The 19,936-nt window shown below is 34.6% G+C and overlaps 1 protein-coding gene across 1 annotated transcript in view; it reads right to left on the bottom strand.

Moving 5' to 3' along the window:
* The window catches only part of PRPF6 (pre-mRNA processing factor 6), a 75,918-nt gene that overhangs the window by 2,443 nt on the left and 53,539 nt on the right, over positions 1–19,936 (bottom strand). The window contains exons 19-20 of the mRNA XM_051976822.1: positions 6,713–6,827; positions 3,052–3,178 (exon numbers count right to left, since the gene is read on the bottom strand). Of these exons, the coding sequence (XP_051832782.1) occupies positions 3,052–3,178; positions 6,713–6,827 (242 nt within the window). The remainder of the gene's footprint in view (positions 1–3,051; positions 3,179–6,712; positions 6,828–19,936) is intronic.

Below are 19,936 nucleotides of genomic sequence, written 5' to 3'. Positions count from 1 at the left end.
CCACTATGATGGACAACTGAAGCAAGACTAATACAAAAAAAGCAAACTCTAAGTTCCTTTACAGTCAGCTTTGGAATACATAACTACCATATTTCATTTCATTTTGTTATTTGGAGGGGAGGGGGAGTGAAAGGAATGGATCTAGGAGTCTGGCCAATTTATTTGTCAATGTGTAGTTCAGGTTGAATCAAAAGTCTAAATTCCCTAAAATCACCTGAACATGTGTGTATACAACCCATGTAAATGTTAGATGGAAAGAAGTCATTTAGAGTTAGAAATTCACCACAGATAATGGGATAATCAATGTGTGGTGATAACAGAATTGACTCTATATTTATTCTTGAAACCAAACATTTTCTTCACCATGGTGCAAATAGTCCAATGGACAAGTGGTAGATGGAATAGAGGAAAATATAGTCTACTCTCCCAGGGATTTCTTAATAGAACCCGGGCTCCATTACACTGATTGACGCATCTGTCCCAAGCACAAGGATGTGCCTGAGATGATTTCTTTTGGGGAAGGATCATATTAACCCCTCCCCAAAAGTGACAAAGTGAGATAGGATGCTGGGAATCAAGAAAACAAGTTTAAATTTGGTCACACTTATTAACTGTGTGATTCTAGACAAGTCACTTAAATTGTCTGCCTCAATTTTCTAAATTATAAAATGGAAATATAATATTACCTATAGATAGTATCTGTAAAGCACTTAGCACAGTCCTTGGCATATAGTAGGTGTTTAATAAATGGTTATTTCCTCTTCCAACACTATCATCTTCTTGGAGATTCATCTATAAAGAGACTAGCTCAGCATTTTGGCCCCGCCTCCCAAGATAGATTTTAGAAGGATATTTAAACAGAAAGAGAAAAGCTAAGCTCAAAACCTTAGCTTGTTAGAATCCTAGTGTTAACTCAATGGAATTGATCCAATGCTTATTGGTTCACACCTTAGAGCAAATCCTTACAAAGTGATAAATCAGTTGCCTAATTTAGCATGGTACTTAGCAAATTCTCTAACTCACTAATGTATTTAAGTACTCATTGGAGTTCACAAGTATGGGAGATTCACAAAGTTAACTTTGTAACTTTATGAATTCACACCTCCCTTAGGTATGCCTCCAGAAGGATTAGTCAACCTTTGGGAGATCATATATAAAGAAGCTTTTAGGTTCAGGTTAGTTAGTTCAGAACATTGCCAGGAGTTGGAGAGGAGCACTCTGGGAGATACAGAAGCCCACAAGCCCACTCTTGGAGGCGAAGTCAGATTCATTCCATCTTCCACCTGTGTGCTGGCTGGAGGCTGAAGAAAGCAGAGGCAAAGGACAACTAACTGCAAGAGCTCTTGGAACCAAGCAGAGAGATAGGCCACCAAGAAAACTAACCGGGCTATTTTGGAGGAAGCAATAAAAGATCTGAACTTTTAACACCTGGCTGCATTTGGAATGATTATTACTTTTAACTGAAACTAAAGCTGCCTCCAGAAAACCTCCCCAAGAAACCTGCTCCCAGAGAGAACTATTATATTATATTAAAGAAGAGAACACCATATTAACTAAAGGAGTTTATTATACTCAACTATTTGAGGTTCATGCAAGCATTTTTTCCCTAATTATTCTTGTAATGATGGTAGTGTACAATCTGCTGTCCTGAAAAAATATCTAGTATAGCTTGCTTTCCCAAGGTAGATGGAGGCACAGCAGAAAGGAATTCAAAATGATATAGGCTGAAATGAAATAACATAAGCTAAGAACTCCATCAACATATTGTAATATGTCTCAACAATACAACTCCTATGAGTGACCAAACTACTGCTAAGCAGCTTCACTCACTCTTCTCAAAAAGCAAATGCAGAGCTTAAGTCAAAGAAAACCTAAACTTGGTTAGACTATGCCACATTAGTTTGCAAAATTGTTACCACTGCCCCATAAATCGAGTTGACAAATTAATAGCCTCAAAATGTCCAAGCTTGGGGCTTTTGTGTCAAGGACTCTAAAAGTTTAGTGAAACCTATGGACCCCTTCACAGAATGTTTTTAAATGCATAAAATAAAATACATAAGATTACAAAGGAAATCAATTATATTCAAAGTTAAAGTATTTTAATGCAAAACAAAAATATTTAAATAAATTTAAAATATTTTTTAAAAAAAGTTCATAAGCCCAAGATTAAGAATTCCTGGGAAGATTAAAAAGTCTTTGCTTGCAATATAGTATGAATTCAGATAATAATTATTATTCAGATTTTAAAAAATAGATTCCTTAACCATCATTTAATACCAATCCAAAACTGCTTATAACTTATTTTAAAATAATTTAGAATGATCTGTCTAGTTTTGGAATCAATTTCTTTTTTTTTAATTCTGCTTTTATTTCCTTTTTTAAAATAAGTGATCTCCATCTATCTTCTAACATAATTCAAAACAGGAAGGTTTTAAAGACACCAAACAGGAATAGAAGAAAAGGCTAAAAACAATGCAAAAAAATCTTGGAATCAATTTCTGAAAAATTGATATAGATTCAAAACAGACTGCAAGATGTGATATTTGACCTATTTATGGTACTGTAAACATTTTATGTTTCAATCATTGCTATAAAAAATCATTCCTTTTTTGTCATTTAAAAAAAAGAAAGAAAGAAAGAAAGAAAATCATGATCTAATCAGCACCCTCTAAGAACTAGTACTAAAACAAAGCCCATATTACTAAGGGGAAGATTGCTCAGAATCCCAGCCCTGGGCAAATTCAAGCAGTATTAATAATATATATCCCAAATCACAGAATGTTAAAAGAGATGGGACTCTCAGAGATTCTCTAGATTTTCTCATTTTACAAAGAAGAAAACTAAGATTCAGAGAAATGAAATGATTTACCTAAAGTCACAAAGCAAAACCAGGACTTTAAGCCAGGTCTCCCAACTCCAGTGCCCTCCCCTATTCTAATACGATCTCAAATCACCTCATTTGAGACTAAAGAAATAAAATAGGAAGATAAGAGAGGGAACTGCAGAGCAGAGTAGCAATCCAGGAACTGTTATTTAAAAAAGGTTCCTTACCTCCGTACCATGTTGTAATTCAAATTTGTAGAAGAAAGCCCAGGCATCCCCCAGGTCTGAATCAATCTTTACTGTTCGGTGGAACCACTCCCTGGCCTTGGTGATCTTCCTTTCACTCCAGAACAGTCTATGGCAGAGAATAGAAAGAAGTAAACGAGTGAGCTGGACATCATTTCCAGCACACGGTCATATAGTGACAACAAAATTGTACAGGACCAACAGGGTCATGTGCTCTAAGAATGAAAGAAGTAAAAGCTCTGAGTTAGAAAAAAGCTAGCTTTATTTTAAAGAGGGGAATCTACAATCTCTCTAGGATAACAACCATAATTTTTACAAAGTTATTCCTTGTGTCTAGATAAACAAACCATTTCTCAAAATACAAGAGCCAGATTTTCAAATCCTAATAAATGATCATTTTCCCATGGTCAGACAACAAAACACAAAAAGGAATACTCATAACTGCATAAAATTCATATTACCAAGGAAGGGATAAAAAAAAGTTCTTGTAGAAATTGATTTCAATTAAGAGACCTCCTGGATGTTTCTGCCTTGCTCTAAAACAGGACTATAAGCATTTACCCCATTAAAGACAGAAATGTCCTTGAAAAAAAGCTAAGTTTGTCCATTAATACTAACAAATACATCACATTTATGAAATCTTTGGGATTAAAGTTCCCAAAGGGTCTTTATCTCCTGTTCTGTACCTGCAAAATCCTATTTGTCACTCAACTATGTAACTGCAATTATTGTTAAAACAACCATTGTTAAAAAAACAAAAAACTTCTAAGGAAAAAAAATGAAAAGATCTGGTAAACTGGTGTGTCAAGGCAACAATAGAAATTTGGATGATGTCTGCTAAAATTCAAAAATTCAGTCATAATCAGAAACAAATCAGGATCAGCCTTCACCACAATCTTATTAGACACAGGTTCAAAGGGACACCACATCAAAGAAAATTCAATGGGAAATTTAAAGCCACTACCCCAAGTCAGAAGGGGGACCACAACAGTTATATCCATGTTCAGGGCAGGTCTAATTTAATTTTTCCTCTCTGACTACAGCTACCATTGTGCAAATATTTTATGGGCTTGGTTTCTGCACATCAAACAGGGCTCAATTATACCAGTCTATTTCTTATGAATAAGGTGACTGTTTTGGCTGGTACAAGTTACTAAATGGCATAATTTCATGGCCTGATAACATGATTGTTTTTTAAGCCTTATGGTTCTGTTAATTGCTTAGTGTTAGATAAACTGTGATTTAAAGAGCATGAACCCTGATAACAGAGATACAAAACACCAGCATGGGAACAGCTAGAAGTAACTTATTTACTTTAACCAAAGCCTTTTACAAGGTTATTATAGTTATCCCTATCAGAATGTCATATATGAAAGTCATTAGAGGCAGCAGAAGCACATGTGTTGGATTTAGCTGTATACCTAAAGAAGTACAAATTAGACTAAAAGAGGGTCTGGAAAAAGTCTTCTCCTTTGCTGACTAAACTGAATTAGTCCCATTATCTGTCAGTCCTCTGGCAGTCCATAGTGCTAGAGCCTGTGGAGCCTCATTTGCTTTGGCTTGGAAGAGATTGTGAAAGAGCTGGGACACTAATTTCCACTCCTCATCTATTAAATGCTTTTGGCACTGAGGAGAAAAATGAGCAACAGAATAATTGGCTCTGTTCACAGCAAACCAAAGCCAGTCATGCTCTGGAATAGAAGCTATTAGAAAGTCACTGTGGAGGCCATGGGGATGCAGGGGGCAAACTTTACCAAAGAAGATTTAAATTTAAATAAATAGGACTTTTAAATACACTAAGAGAAAGGAATAGAGAAAGGGGAATTTTCATTAAGCCTAATTTCAACATCAGTCTATGCTTCTTCAGTTATTTCAAATAAGTTATATCAAGCAAATGCCAGACCAGGCTTAAGTTTATGACAAATGAATATCTCCCTGGGAGAGTGCAGGCCACCAACCTAATGGAAACAAGTGTATCTGTGCTGAAGAGTTGCTCACTACTCAAAAGAAGCTTTCTGTATATTTTAACTACATCCATAGCATGGAAAATAAAACAAAGTTAATAGAAGCTATACTACTAAAAGGAAAAGTGGAGTAGGACAAGATAACCATTTGACTCCCTAAAGAGAGAGAAACTTTAAAGGGAATAAGAGAGTACGCAAAAGGAAGATTTCATTCACAGAGTACTAGACAACCAGATTTTACTTCCAGGTAGCCTAATAAGCTTTAGTCAAGGAAAAACTGGCCTAATCCCCACAGAGGAAGTATAGCTTTCCTACTACACAAGAAAAGACCTACTCAGAAAACTCCAAAAAAGGTAACTACAAAGACCCTGTTTATTTAAAAAAAAAAAAATTTAAGTCCTAAATCATGAAGATTTGAATCTTCTCTGAATCTTCTTTATTATGGCCTCATTACAAAGGGTATAAAGACTAAGATAAAAGAGAAAAATACCCTCATCCAGAGAGTAATTAAAGACAAACAAGCATTTTCTTCCCCAGGGAACTTGTGCAACTAAAATGCCTGTAACTCTCCAGGAATAATTAACAAAAATCATTATCTGATTAGATGAAGAAGTCTGGAAAATATTACCAAAATTACATATTGAAAATAAAGTCTCACCATGAAGCACACATCTTTCTATATCAGCAGATTTTAATAATCTATAATCTTTAAAATATCAAAAGTTGAAAGATACCTCATCACTCATTTAATTTAAATCATATCCCCATTACCACTATCACCCCAATCCCTATTATAAACACACCTGACAAGTAGTCATCCAGTACAAAGGTGCTTAAAGACCTCTAATGAGGGGATACCCATTGAGGAGATATCCAAGGAGAGATATCTCCTAAAGTAGTCATTCCATTTTGGATAATCCTTACTGTTTACATCAGTCTTCCCCTGACATCAAATCTAAATTTACCTCTTTCCAACTTCTACCTCATTTTGTACACTAGGGCCAAGCAAAACAAATCTAATCCCTCTTCCACATGTCAGCCTTGATATAATTAAAGACAGTTATCATGTTCCCCTTCTCTCTCCCCCCCCCCATTAGCCCTTTCTTCTTCAGACTAAATCACCCCAGGTCCTCCTACTTACCTTCCAATGGAATAAATTTGAAACTTATGCTGCATTAAAGGCAGAAATTTCTTGGAATAGTATCAGTGCTATCCATTAATGCCAAGAAATTCATCACATATTATGAAATCTTTGGGACTAAAGTTCCTAGTGGGTCTTGATCTCCTGTTCTGCACCTGAAAACCTTATGCATCACCCAATTATATAACTTCAAGAGTTGTAAAGAAAAATAAAGAAAAAAATAAAAAGGAATTAGTAAACTGAGGTGCTGAGACAATACTATTTATAATGTTAGCTCTTTCATATTAAGACTAAATAATTCCAGTTCCTCCTTCCTATTTTATAAAGGCATAAGTTTGAAGCCTTTTAAAACTCTAATTGTCATCTTTAGCATGTTTTACTGAGTTCCATCAATATCCTTTCTAAAATATGATGAAAAGAACTGAACACAATACTTCTGATATGTTCTCACCATAATAAGACTATCACCTCTTTATTCTTGAAACCTATCCTCGCTTAATACAGCCACATAACACACTAAACACATTAAATGACTCACTTAGCCACAGCTAGCAGGACATGGGGGTCATGTTCACACTTCTTCAGGGCATCTACACTCTTGGTCTTCCTCTGGGGTCTTGCCTCAAGGAAAATTGCTTCTGACCACAGGATGCCTAAAATTCAAACAAAAAGAACCTAATCATTGGTTCTCCCAGGGACCCAAATCTTAATTTTTTTTCTTTATAAAAGCTTTTTATTTTTCAAAACATATGCATGGATAATTCTTCAATATTAGTCCTTGCAAAACCTTGTGTTCCAATTTTCCCCCCTTTCCCCACCCTCTCCCCTAGATGGCAATATATTTTAAACATGGTAGGAATATACATTAAATCTAACATATGCATATATATGTATACAATTATCTTGCTGAACCAAAAAATCAAATCAAACCAGAAAAAAAAAATGAGAAAGAAAACAAAATGCAAACAAACAACAACAAAAAGAGTGAAAATGCTATGTTGTGGTCCACATTCAGTTCCCACAGTCCCCTCTCTGAGTGTACATGGCTCTCTTCATCATAAGAACATTGGACCTGGTCGGAATCATCTCATTGTTGAAGAGAGTCATGTCCGTCAGAATTGATCATCGTATAGTATTACTGTTGCGTGTATAATGATCTCCTGGTTCTGCTCATTTCACTTAGCATCAGTTTATGGAGGTATCTCCAGGTCTCTCTGAACTGATTCTTTCTTATAGAACAATAATATTCCATAACATTCCTATACCATAACTTATTCAGCCGTTCTCCAAATGATGGGTATCCAATCAGTTTCCAGTTTTTTGCCACTACAAAAAGGGCTGCCACAAACATTTTTGCATTTGTGGGTCCCTTTCCCTCCTTTAAGATCTCTTTGGGATACAGGCCCTGCTGGATCAAAGGGTATGCACAGTTTGATAGTCCTTCAGGCATAGTTCCAAATTGCTCTCCAGAATGGCTGTATCTGTTCACAATTCCACCAACAATGTATCAGTGTCCCAGTTTTCCCACATTCCCTCCAACATTCATCATTATCTTTTCCTGTCATCTTAGCCAATCTTAGAAGTGTGTAGTGGGTATCTCAAAGTTGTCTTAATTTGCATTTCTCTGATCAATAAGGATTTAGTGCACCTTTTCATATGACTAGAAATGCTTTTGACTTCTTTTCTGAAAATTGTCTGTTCATATCCTTTGACCATTTGTCAATTGCAGAATGGCTTGAATTCTTATAAATTTGAGTCAATTCTCTATATATTTTAGAAATGAGGCCTTTATCAGAATCTTTGAATGTAAAAATGTTTTCCCAGTTTATTGCTTCCCTTCTAATTTTGTCTGCATTAGTTTTGTTTGTACAAAAACCTTTTAACTTAAAATAATCAAAACTGCCTATTTTGCGATAAATAATGATCTCCAGTTCTTTTTTGGTCACAAATTCCTTCCTCTTCCACAAAGTCTGAGAGGTAAACTATCCGATATTCTTCTAATTTATTTGTAATATCATTCTTTATGTCTAGATCATGAACCCGCTTCAACCTTGTCTTGGTATATAGTATTAGGTGTGGGTCAATGCCATATAAGAAAGAATCAATGCCATATTAGTTTACAATTTTTCCAGCAGTTTTTGTCAAATAATGAGTTCTTATTCCCAAAACCGGGGTCTTTGGGTTTGTCAAACACTATGTTATTATAGTCACTATTTTGTCCTATGAACCTAATCTATTCCACTGATTGACTACTCCTATTTCTTAGCCAGTACCAAATGCTTTTGATGACTGCTGCTTTAAAATATAATTTTAGATCTACTTCAGCTAGGCCACCTTCATTTGCATTTTTTCATTAATTCCTTTGAAATTCTTGACCATTTGTTCTTCCAGATGAATTGTTATTATTTTTTCTAGATCTGTAAAATAATTTCTTGGGAGTTTGATTGGCATAGCACTAAATAAGTAGATTAATTTAGATAGTATTGTCATTTTTATTATATTCACTTGACCTATTCAAGAGTACTTGATATTTTTCCAATTGTCTAGATCTGAATTTATTTGTGGAAAGTGTTTTGTAGTTGTGTTCATATAGTTCCTGACTTTCCTTTGACAGATAGATTCCCAAATATTTTATACTGTTAACAGCTATTTTAAATGGAATTTCTCTTTTTATCTCTTACTGCTGGACTTTGTTGGTGAAACATAAAAATGCTGATGATTTATATGGATTTATTTTGTATCTTGCAACTTTGCTAAAGTAGTGGGTATCTCAGAGTTGTCTTAATTTGCATTTCTTTGATCAATTAGGATTTAGTGCACCTTTTCATATGACTAGAAATGCTTTTGATTTCTTTGTTTGAAAATTGTCTGTTCATATCCTTTGATCATTTATCAATTGGAGAATGGCTTGAATTCTTATAAATTTGAATCATTTTTTCTACATTTTTCTAGTAATTTTTTAGTTGATTTTCTAGGACCAACTCTTAATTTTAAAAGTTTTGTAACAAAAAGTATATTTAAAATAAATGTAATATTCCCCAACTAGAAACTGCCAATTTAATCCTTAAATTTTGCATCCTCTGAACCTTTAATGTATATATTAACATGGCATGCTTATGTAACATCAACCAATCATTAAACATTTACTAAGTGCCTACTATGTGGCAGGCAATCTGCTAAGGTATACAAAAAAGAAGCAAAAAATAATCTGTGCACTCAAGTACCATTTTGTCTAATAGTACAGAAAACATGCAAAAAAATTATATATAATTATTACTATAAATACAACTTACATATATATATTTGTGACACACATATGTATACACATATACATATACAAAAAGAACCATGTGCAAGATAAATAGGAAATAACTGACAGAAGGCAGATCCTAGAAATTAAGAAAGGCTGGGGAAAGCTCCCAGTAAAAGCTGAGATTTTAGTTCAAACTTCAAGGAAGTCAGGAAGGTCTGTAGTCAAGAGCCAAAGAAGAAGAGCACTCTAAATATAAGAGGACAGCCAGGGAAAATGCCCAAAACTGAGAGATGGGATGTCTTATTCTTAAAGTCAGGAGGCCAGAATCACTAGATCAAAAAAATACATTTCCAGGAGTAAGGTGTAAGAAGACATACTCCTATCATTCTTTTTTTTTTTTTTTTTCTATTTAATGATTATTTTATAATGACAACATTATTCCTTGCACTCGTTTCTTTTTCGATTTTTTTTTCCCCCTCCCTCCTTCCACCCCCTCCCCTAGATGGCAAGCAGTCCTTTATATGTTGGATATGTTGCAGTATATCCTAGATACAATATATGTTTGCAGAACCGAACAGTTCTCTTGTTGCATAGGGAGAATTGGATTCAGAAGGTATAAATAACCCGGGAAGAAAAACTAAAATGCAGATAGTTCACATTTGTTTCCCAGTGTTCTTTCTTTGGGAGTAGCTGCTTTTGTCCGTCATTTATCAATTGAAACTTAGTTAGGTCTCTTTGTCAAAGAAATCCACTTCCATCAAAATATGTCCTCATACAATATCGTTGTCGAAGTGTATACTCCTATCATTCTATAAGAATGGGCTAGAAGAGTTTTAAAGGCCAGAATATTTTGTTTAATCCTGGAGGGGTTAGGAAGCCCCTAGAATTGGGTGGAGGGGATAGGGAAGGAGAGGGACCTCATTAAGAAAAATTACTTTGGTGGCTGAATGCACTGGAGTGGGGAGAGATGAAGCAGGCAGACTCATCAGCAGACTATTTAAATAATCCAGGCGTGAAGTGATAAGAGCCTTCACCAGAGTACTGGCAATGTCAGAGGAGAGGAAAGAGCTTATTCAAGAGATGTTGCAAAAATGAAATTTATAGTCCTTGGCACCAGATGGATATTGGAAGTGAGGTTTAAGACAAAATAAGGAATCCAAAATAACTTTTAAGATTGTGAACCCAAAGGAGCAAAAGGATAGTTTCTCCCCTCTACAGTAATAGGGAAGAACAGATTTGCGATAGAGCCAAATGCCCCCAAAGAGAGGACTATGGTCTCAGGACAGAATGTGGATCACAACTATATTTTCACCTTATTTTTGCTGTTTGCTCGCTTGCTTTTTTCCCTCTCATTTTTTCCCTCTTTTGATCTGATTTTTCTTGTGCAGCATGATAAATTAGAAGAATTGCATATGTCTAATCTATATTGAATTGCTTGCTGTTTAGGGGAGGGGGAAGAGTGGGAAGAGTGAGAAAAATATGGAATACAAGATTTTGAAACAAAGGTAAATGCTGAAAATTGCATATATTTTGAAAAATAAAACGCTATTATAAAAAATAAATAGAGAAAATAGAAGGGGCAGAGGGATTAGAAAGAAAGATTGTGAGTTCCATTTTAGACACTGAGTTTAAGATGTCTACTACATTAAGTTAAGAGATGTCTGAATTGCACATTTTTTAATTATATCAGATTATTTGCTGTCGTGGAGGGGAGGTGTGAGAGAGGTAGAAAAATCTGGAACACAAAATCTTACAAAACTATCCTTACATATATTTGAAAAAAAAAAACACTATTGAAAATTTATAGATAGAGATCCAACATTGGAAACATTTGAGGCAGCACCAACAAAACTGAGAATCATCAGTTTAGAGATGATAAATCCACAGGAGATGAGATCACATCCAGAGACATATCTACAGTTAGAGGGCATGATCTAAAAAATCCTATTTTTGTCTCCTGAGATTAAGAATTTATTTCAAAGAAATAAAGGGACAAAGGCAATCTCTATCATCTGAAAATAAAAGCTTCAGTATAAACAATAGAGTACTGATAAAGAATTTGAAGAATCAAATATCAACTCTGACACTAGTTGTATGATCTGTAGCATATAGATTGTGGTTCTAAGTGTCAGTTTCTTCATTTTAGGATTATAAGGTTCAGACCTCACAAGGACTTCAAGGAAACAGGGACAAAGTGATGTTAAACAATTTGTGCAAAGCCCAAAGTAGCAAAGCTAAGATGAAAACCCAGTTCTCTGGCTCCAAATATAACATTCTTTTTTTTTTTTTTTTTTTTAATTACATTGTATGCCAATATAAAGACGTAAATGTGTACTTTGTAAAGTTCAAAGCTAAGGCAAGTGTCTTAACCCAAGACACTTGATAGATGAGTCTAAACTGAGTAATTTTGCAAATAAGGAATCCTACTTAAGATACTGATAGAGTTGAGGTTTCTTTGGTATAGCCACTCCTTTTCATACTTTCACATCATCCATAAGTTTTGTTTTGTTTTTACTATTTTGCTTTAATCAACCATAATCTTCTTACAACATCCTGAACCCCAGCACCCAATGAAAATACAAGAAAAACAAAACCCATTATAAACATGTATAGCCAATCAAAGCAAATTCCCACGTTGGCCAGGTCCAAAGCATATTTATCCCATTTAAATTCTTCATTTCTCCAGTGGGAAGTGGGTAGCATGTTTTACCATTAGGCCTCTGGGATTCAGCTTAGTCATTATGCTAAGAGTTCCATACAATAATATTCCATCATATTTATATGCCATCACTAATTCATCCATTCTCCAATTTATGGACATCCCTTCAGGGTCTCTCTCTTTACCACCTCAAGATGACCTATAAATATTTTTGTATATCTTGAGAATTTGTTTTATTTAGGACTAATCCCTCTCTTAATCTCCCTTCCCCTCCAATTTCCCTTTCTCCTTTCTGCCTTTTCCTATTTCTCTGCAGAGTAAAATGTATTTTTGTACCTATGTGTGTGATGAGTGTGTACACTTCCTTCTTTTGATCAGTTCAGATGAGTGCAGTTCAAATGTCAGCAACTACCTCCCATATCCCTTATTTTGTTTAGATGACTGTCTGTGCATATTCATTATGTAAGATAACTTTGCTTAATACTCCTTGATCTCTTCTTTCCCCTCTTTCCATTTTTCTCTTTAGATCATCAAGACATAAGATATGCCTTGTCTAATTGGACTATTTCTATGAACTTGATGATGATAGAGTTCAGAAATAACCTTTGAATTATCTCCCCATAAATGTAAATAGGTTATTTACTCTTTTATCATTGTTCATTCATATCTACTTTTTAATATTTCTCTTTATTCCTGTGTTTAAATCAAATCTCCATCAGTCTGATTTAAAAAAAAAAAAAAGCCCATTTTCTCCCTATAGCACTATACTCAGTTTTGCTGGTTAAGTTGTTTTAAATTATAAGCCCTTATCTTTCCGGAATATCATGTTTCAAAGTACTAAATCATGTGTGATCCTGATTGTGGCTCCTTTATAGCTGAATTCTTTCTTTTCTTTTCTTTGGTTACATTTTAAGTTCTGAACCATCTCCCTCCTTCCATCCCCAACCTGCACAAGACCATCATTTAATATAGATATATATAAGGTAAAGATATATTTATATTTATATATGTTAAATCATACTACAAATACTTCCATTTATCAGTTCTTTCTTTTGTAGTAGATAGTATCTTTATAGGTTTTTTGGTAGTTGATTTGAATAGGTATAATACTCAGATTATCTTAGTCATTCACAATTATTCTTTGAACAATTTTGCTGGTATTGCACACAAAATTCTCTTGGTTCTGTTCATTTCACTCTTCATTATTTCATCTAAACCTTTCCATATTTTTTTTAAGATAACCAAGCTCACTATTTTTTACAATACAGCAATATTCCATCACAATCATATACCACAACTTGTTTAGTCATTCCCCAAATGATGGGCAATCCTCCCTCAATTTCCAGTTCTTTTGTCACCACAAAGAAAGTTGATATAAATATTTTAGAACACTTAGGTTCTTCTTTTTCCCTAATTCCAGAGCAATTCCTAATTGCTCTAGTCCACTTGAATTTTCAAGGAGTTTAGTGTTTAGACAAAAGTTTTATACCTGTTGTGCCAAACAATCTATTCATTTCCTTTCCAATTCTTTCTTCTGTGGTTCTCATTTCTTTTCCAGGCATCCCTATTACATTTATAAAGATATTTTATATATTTTTAAAAACAACTCTTGCTTCATCTTTTCCAAGAATTCTAGTTGAGTTTGAGCCCAAGTAGTGCTCTTTTCTGAGACATTTCTTATAGGTGTTTTGGAATTATTCTCTTCTACATTTGAGTTCTGAACATCTCTGTCACCATAAGAGCTTATTATGGTGGAGTTTTTTTTTTTTTTTGTTTCTCCATTCCTCTAGTTATTTTCTAACTTCAGGCAAGACATCTATTCTTACACTCTACTTCCCAGAAGCAGAAGTTATATGACCTCGAAGTTCACTCATATTAGGAAATCTCAAAGAGAAAATAGAAGAATCCTCTATGGGTCAGAATTACTTTTTAGTGATTTTAAAGTTTAGATTTTTTGTTCTCCTAATCACTTGACTACTGTGGCAAGTATGATTATGTTTCATAGAATCCTAAAACTTTAGAAATGATGAAATAAATGATTATTGATAATAATAGAGAAGCAATTTGATCTAAAGCAAAGTCTGATAGCTGTGACCCTATTCTGTTAAATGCTGACCTGGATTTGGTCTGAACAATAATAGTCTGCTACTGGACTCAGCCCCTATCAAAATCTTTATTAACAGAGTGACCATAGTATAGATTCCCTTTGGTATGGGTTTCCTGTTCTGGTTATTCCTTTGCAGGCTAGGCTAAATGCTGAAAATGAAAACCTGTTCTAAGCTGGAGTCTGAGCCACACCATCCTGTATTGCTATATTCTGAACTTCCTCTTTTCTCCATACATATCCCAAAGTGTCCTTATTTAGGGACACCACTCCCCATTCTCAGTCTGGCCTATATATCTATGACATGGAACTAGGTAGTGACCAAAAAAGCTGCCAGTTTGAACCCATTCCCATCACAGTGTCCAGGTATGGGTACTGTGCTGTCCAATATAGGTAGGAACCTCCTCCTGCCCATGCTCAGAGCATGGTTCTAGGCCTGACTTCTCTCTGATGACCACACACTACCTGTTGGCCTGTGCCAACCTGATATCTGTACTGAACAAATGTCTCGCTGTGGCCTTCTGGATTTCTCTATCAGGGTTCAGTATATGTATTTCCAGGATGGTTTGGAGCAGTCTGTGGAAGGAACACACCACACTGCTTCCTAACATTCTGCCAGCTTGGTATATGCTTTTTCTATGTCTTTCCAAAAATTTATCACAGAGAAGCTCCCTTTGTGTTATGACTTTCTTCTGGTTCTTTAAATATCTCAGAGGTGTCACTCAGATTGCTTATGCATTGTCTCTCCTCCTTACTGTATCACCATCTTACTCTATTTTCCAATTAATTTGTGTCTTCAATAATGTCTTTTATACCATCTTTTGTGCACAGATCAACATTAATTACATGCTACAATCTGCTTATGTTCTTCATGCATAGTTCTATTGCCATCTGGGTTGTTCATACTGAGGTAGGGCACTTTCAAGCTCATTATGTTCCAAGATTTGCAGAAACTTGGAGCCTTACTGGGGAAATACACATCTTAGAAAAATGGTCTCTCATAGAGTGATCAATTTATGATAATCAAAACTACCAAGGAATTTCCCAAATATTTGCCTCTATTTAAGTCTGGGCCCTGACAATCAACTACCTATGTGAACATATATGAAATTATATTATGATGAATTAAACAGGTTGCCTATTCAGCTGTGTGTAATCCCATAGGCAACATTTATCATCTGTTTTGCTTTTCCAATATATAACATTAAATCTATTTCTTTTTCATGATGAAAAGGTTGTGTGGTGTTTCAAAGCTCGATGCAATTAGCATATCATTTTCACTTATGAAAATTTGGAGAACCTTGCTATTAATGGGAAAACCTCTTTTCTGGACTCTACAAAGGCATCTTCTGTAACAGTGATGAACAACCCTTTATGAATTAGATTTCACTTTGATGTAAAAATCCAACAATTTATAGAATATATTTGCCTTCATAGGCTTATCTATCATTGATTCTTCTATAATTTTCACGGTTAATGTTTCATGTTTTGTGCAAAGAAAGCATTCAAGAATCTATTTTACTCTATCAAAACAAATATCATTCTAAAAATCAATCAAAAATCAACCCAGTGAGATATTGAAGAAGTACAGTGTACTGGTATACTGAATGTGAGTACTTTCTCAGATACTTACTAGCTATGTCACCATAGTAATTTAACTGCTCTGTGCTTCAGTTTATTCATTTGTAAAATGAGGAAATTTGGCTTGATGGTCTCTTGCTCCAAATCCATTACACTACAATCTTCCACTTTCTATACCAATCATTTAAGAGAACTCTAAAGACATTTGGTTTAGAAAATTATAAACAGGTATAGAAAATATATGTTTATTTCTCATGTTTTTATAATGATTTGTTGTTGAGTTGTTTCAGTCATGTCAGATCCTCTGGGATCCTATTTGGGCTTTTCTTGGCAAAGATACTGAAACGGTTTGCCATTTCTTTTTACAATTCATTTTATAGATGAGAAAACCGAGGCAAATAAGATTAAATGACTTGCCTACAATTATTAAGTGTCTGAAGTCAAATTTGAATTCAAGATGATGAGCCTTTTGATTTCAAGTTCAGTGCTCTATCCACTACACCATACACATAGTCTATTATCATAAAGATTTTATAGAAATAAATTGTATCATTAGCAACTTTGTCTTTTTTAATGAAAGCATCATCAGAAATATCTTCCATTCTTTTGGAAATGAAAATTTTTTTTTCCCTTTTCAAAATATCTTTTCTTAAAGAAGATCTGTTACTACCCTTACTTGTTTTTCTGCAAATTTGGAATTATGCCTAAAAGGTTATAAAACTGTGCATACCCTTTGATCCAGGAGTAACACTACTAGGTCTGTATCTCAAAGAGATTTTAAAAGAGGGAAAAGGCCATACATGTGCACATATGTAGCAGTTCCTTTTGTAATGGCAAGGAATTAGAAATCGAATAGATATCCATCAATTGGGGAATGGCTGATTAAGTTATGGTACAGAAATGTAATGGAATATTGGAAAAAATAGAATCTGTTCTATAAGAAATGATGAGCAGGCTGATTTCAGAAAAGCCTGGAAAGGCTTATATGAACTGATGCTGAGTGAAACGAGCAGAATCAGAAGAACACAGTAACAATGATTATGTGATGATCAACTATGATAGACTTAGATCTTCTAGGCAATACAATGTCACTGATCCAAGATAATTCCAATAAGAAAATGCCATCTACATTCAGAAAGAGAACAGTGGAGACTGAATGCAGATTGAAACATTATTTTCACCTTTTTTTGCTTGTGGTTTTTTCCCTTTTGTTCTGATTTTTTTTTCCCACAACATAACTAATATGGAAATATATTTTAAAACGATTGTACATGTATAACTTGTACATGTATAACCTAGGTTATATTGCTTGCTATGTTGGGGAGGAAGGTAAGGAAATAAATAATAATTTGGAACTCAAAATCTTACAAAATAAATGTTGAAAACTAGTTTTACATGTAATTGGAAAAATACAAAACTATTAAGAGAAAGGAAAAAAAACTACATACATCTTTAGATCTAGCAATGGTACTATTAGATCTGTATCCCAAACAGATCACCAAAAAGGTAAAAGAACCAACATGTACTAAAGTTTGTAAAGCAATTCTTTCTGTGGTGGTAAAGAACTGGAAATTGAAGGGATGCCCATCATTTGGGAAATGGCTAAATAACTTGGGATATATGAATGTAGCAGAATAATATTGGACTATAAGAAATGACAAGCAGAAAGATTTCAGAAAACTTAGGAAGGCTTATATGAATACAAAGTGAAGTGAGCAGGACCTGGAGAACATTTTTTCAACAACACTGCAATGATGAACTATGAATGACTTAGTTCTTCTCAGCAATACAATGATACAAGACAATCTCATGATGGAAAGAACTATGGTGTCTGAAAGCAGACTTAAGCATACTATTTTCACTTTTATTTTTTTCAAGGTTCTTTTCTTTTGGCCTGTTTCTTCTTTCACAACTTGACTAATATGGAAATGGTTTACATGATTATACATATATAATCTATATTAAATTGTTCACTATCTTAGCTGTAGGAGTGGTGAAGGGGGGAAATAAATTGGAACTCAAAATTTTAAAAAACCAAATGTTTAAAATTGTCTTTACATGTAATTGAAAAAAAAATAGTATTAAAAATAGCAATGTCAATCTACTCCTTTTTATGTTTGTAATGTTTTCCTTCCAACTTCATGTATAAAGTCAGTATGATCTAAGTTCTCTGCAGACTAGTTTTCTGAATTACTTTTCATTGTTTTGTAAGGTGATACAATACAAAGTCTTAACATTATGTTCCTCTTGATTTTTTTTTTTTTTTACAAATGCACTTATCTTTTAAAGGAATGCTGTCCTTGGCTACCATGTCTTTGTTTGGCAAGAAGACTTTGTTTGTGGGATGAGGAAAGTTTTTGGCTCTTTCCAACTCTATATTCTAGCAACTGCTTTGTATCAGTTCAACTTTGCTAACAAATAGTAACAGAATGTTTTTACTGTTGTTTATTTTAAGTTTCTTGTAATTTGTAGGGTGTTTAAAAGGGTGATTTCCAGTGCCAACAGCAGTGTGAAGATAAAGAATGCTCTCCCAAATTCCCCTCTAAACAATTAGAAAGCCATCTCAAAATTGTTCTAGGAGCAAGAAAGCAGCTTATCAGCACATAGGAAAGATTTGTCTCATTGGGGTGGCAAGAAAGCAAGGTCCAAGAGGAAATAGCAGTTAGCTTCACAGGAGGGGACCTGCAGTAAGGCTCCAAGTCTAGTGCAATAAAAATACATCAGAGATGTCCCTCCCTCCTTCAAACTAGTAGTCCTCTAAGCAATTATTCAGTCTGTTCAATGCAGCAAAATCTTACCTCCATGATCCCACCCTCAGTAGAAGCCACTAGTTAGGCTTTGACTCCACCGCAGAACAGTAATGAAACCCTGCCTCCCTGGGGCTTAGCAGCAGAGACCCTGTTTTCTTAACAACCCCCAGCAGCAAGTGTCCATCCCTGGGGCCAACCAGCAACAAAATTCCTTCCTCCAGGGCCAGTCAACAGAAAAGCCCTTATCAGAGAAACCTTGGAAAGCTTGGAATGCCTAGCCAGAACCCAGCTCTCGAATAACACCACCAAATCTTCTCCCTCTCCTCCCCACCCCCATCCCTCCCCACACACACATTCTCTCTCTCGGAGGGGATGGAAGGGGAAAGAGGAGAGGTGAGGAGAAGGGAGGGGAGGGACCAAAAAAAAAGAGCTTCACTACAGGCAGATACAAATAGGTGATGGGGATAATCAAGATATAAATTTAGAAGACAATTGCCTCTATATGAAGCCTCAAAGAAAAATATAATTTAACCTCAGATCCAAAAATAATCCCCAAGAGAGCTTAAAAAGAATTCTGAAGTAGAACAGGAAAAGAAATGAGAGTAATAGAAGAGAATCATGGGGGAAAAGTCAACAGCATAGGGAAAAATATACAAAAATTTACTGAGAAAAATAACTGCCTAAAAAATAGAATTGGTCAAATGGAGGAGGTACAAAAGCTTATTGAAGGAAGCTTAATTCCTTAAAAATTAGAACTGAATAAGGAGAATGAGACATCAAAATACGATAAAACAAAAATTTAAAAAGTAAGAAGATAGAAAATGTGAAATTTCTCACTGGAAAAACATCTAACCTAGAAAATATCCAGGAGAGATAATATTGGATAACTATAGATAATTATTGGACTTCCTAAAAACTATGATTAAGGGGGAAGCAGGTGGAGAAAGCCTCATTTTTCAAGAAATTGCCATTAAAAATAAAGCAAGCAATTATATATAAAACATATATAAAAATTTTTTTTCAAAGAAAACTGCCCTGATAGATTAGAACCAAAGGGCAAAAGAGAAAATGGACGAATTTAACTGATCATCAACTGAGAGATTCCAAAATGAAAACTCCCAAGAATGTCCAGAGCTCACAAACTAAGATAAAAGTAATGCAAGCAATCAAAAAGAAATAATTCAAGTATCACAGAGCTACAGTCAAGATTACACAGTATTAGGCAGTTTCCACATTAAAGAATCAGAGTGCTTGGAATATGATATGCTAGAAGGCAAAGGAGTTAGGATTACAAGCAAGAATCACCTACACAACAAAACTGCATTTCAGGAGGAGAAAATGGACATTTAACAAAACATAAGACTTTCTAGTGTTTCTAAATTAAAAGACCAAAGCTGAACAAAAAAATTTGACTT

Source organism: Antechinus flavipes, chromosome 2 (assembly GCF_016432865.1).
Source record: "Antechinus flavipes isolate AdamAnt ecotype Samford, QLD, Australia chromosome 2, AdamAnt_v2, whole genome shotgun sequence".
Taxonomy (NCBI): Eukaryota; Metazoa; Chordata; class Mammalia; order Dasyuromorphia; family Dasyuridae; genus Antechinus; species Antechinus flavipes.
This window is presented reverse-complemented; position numbering and strand designations above follow the sequence as displayed.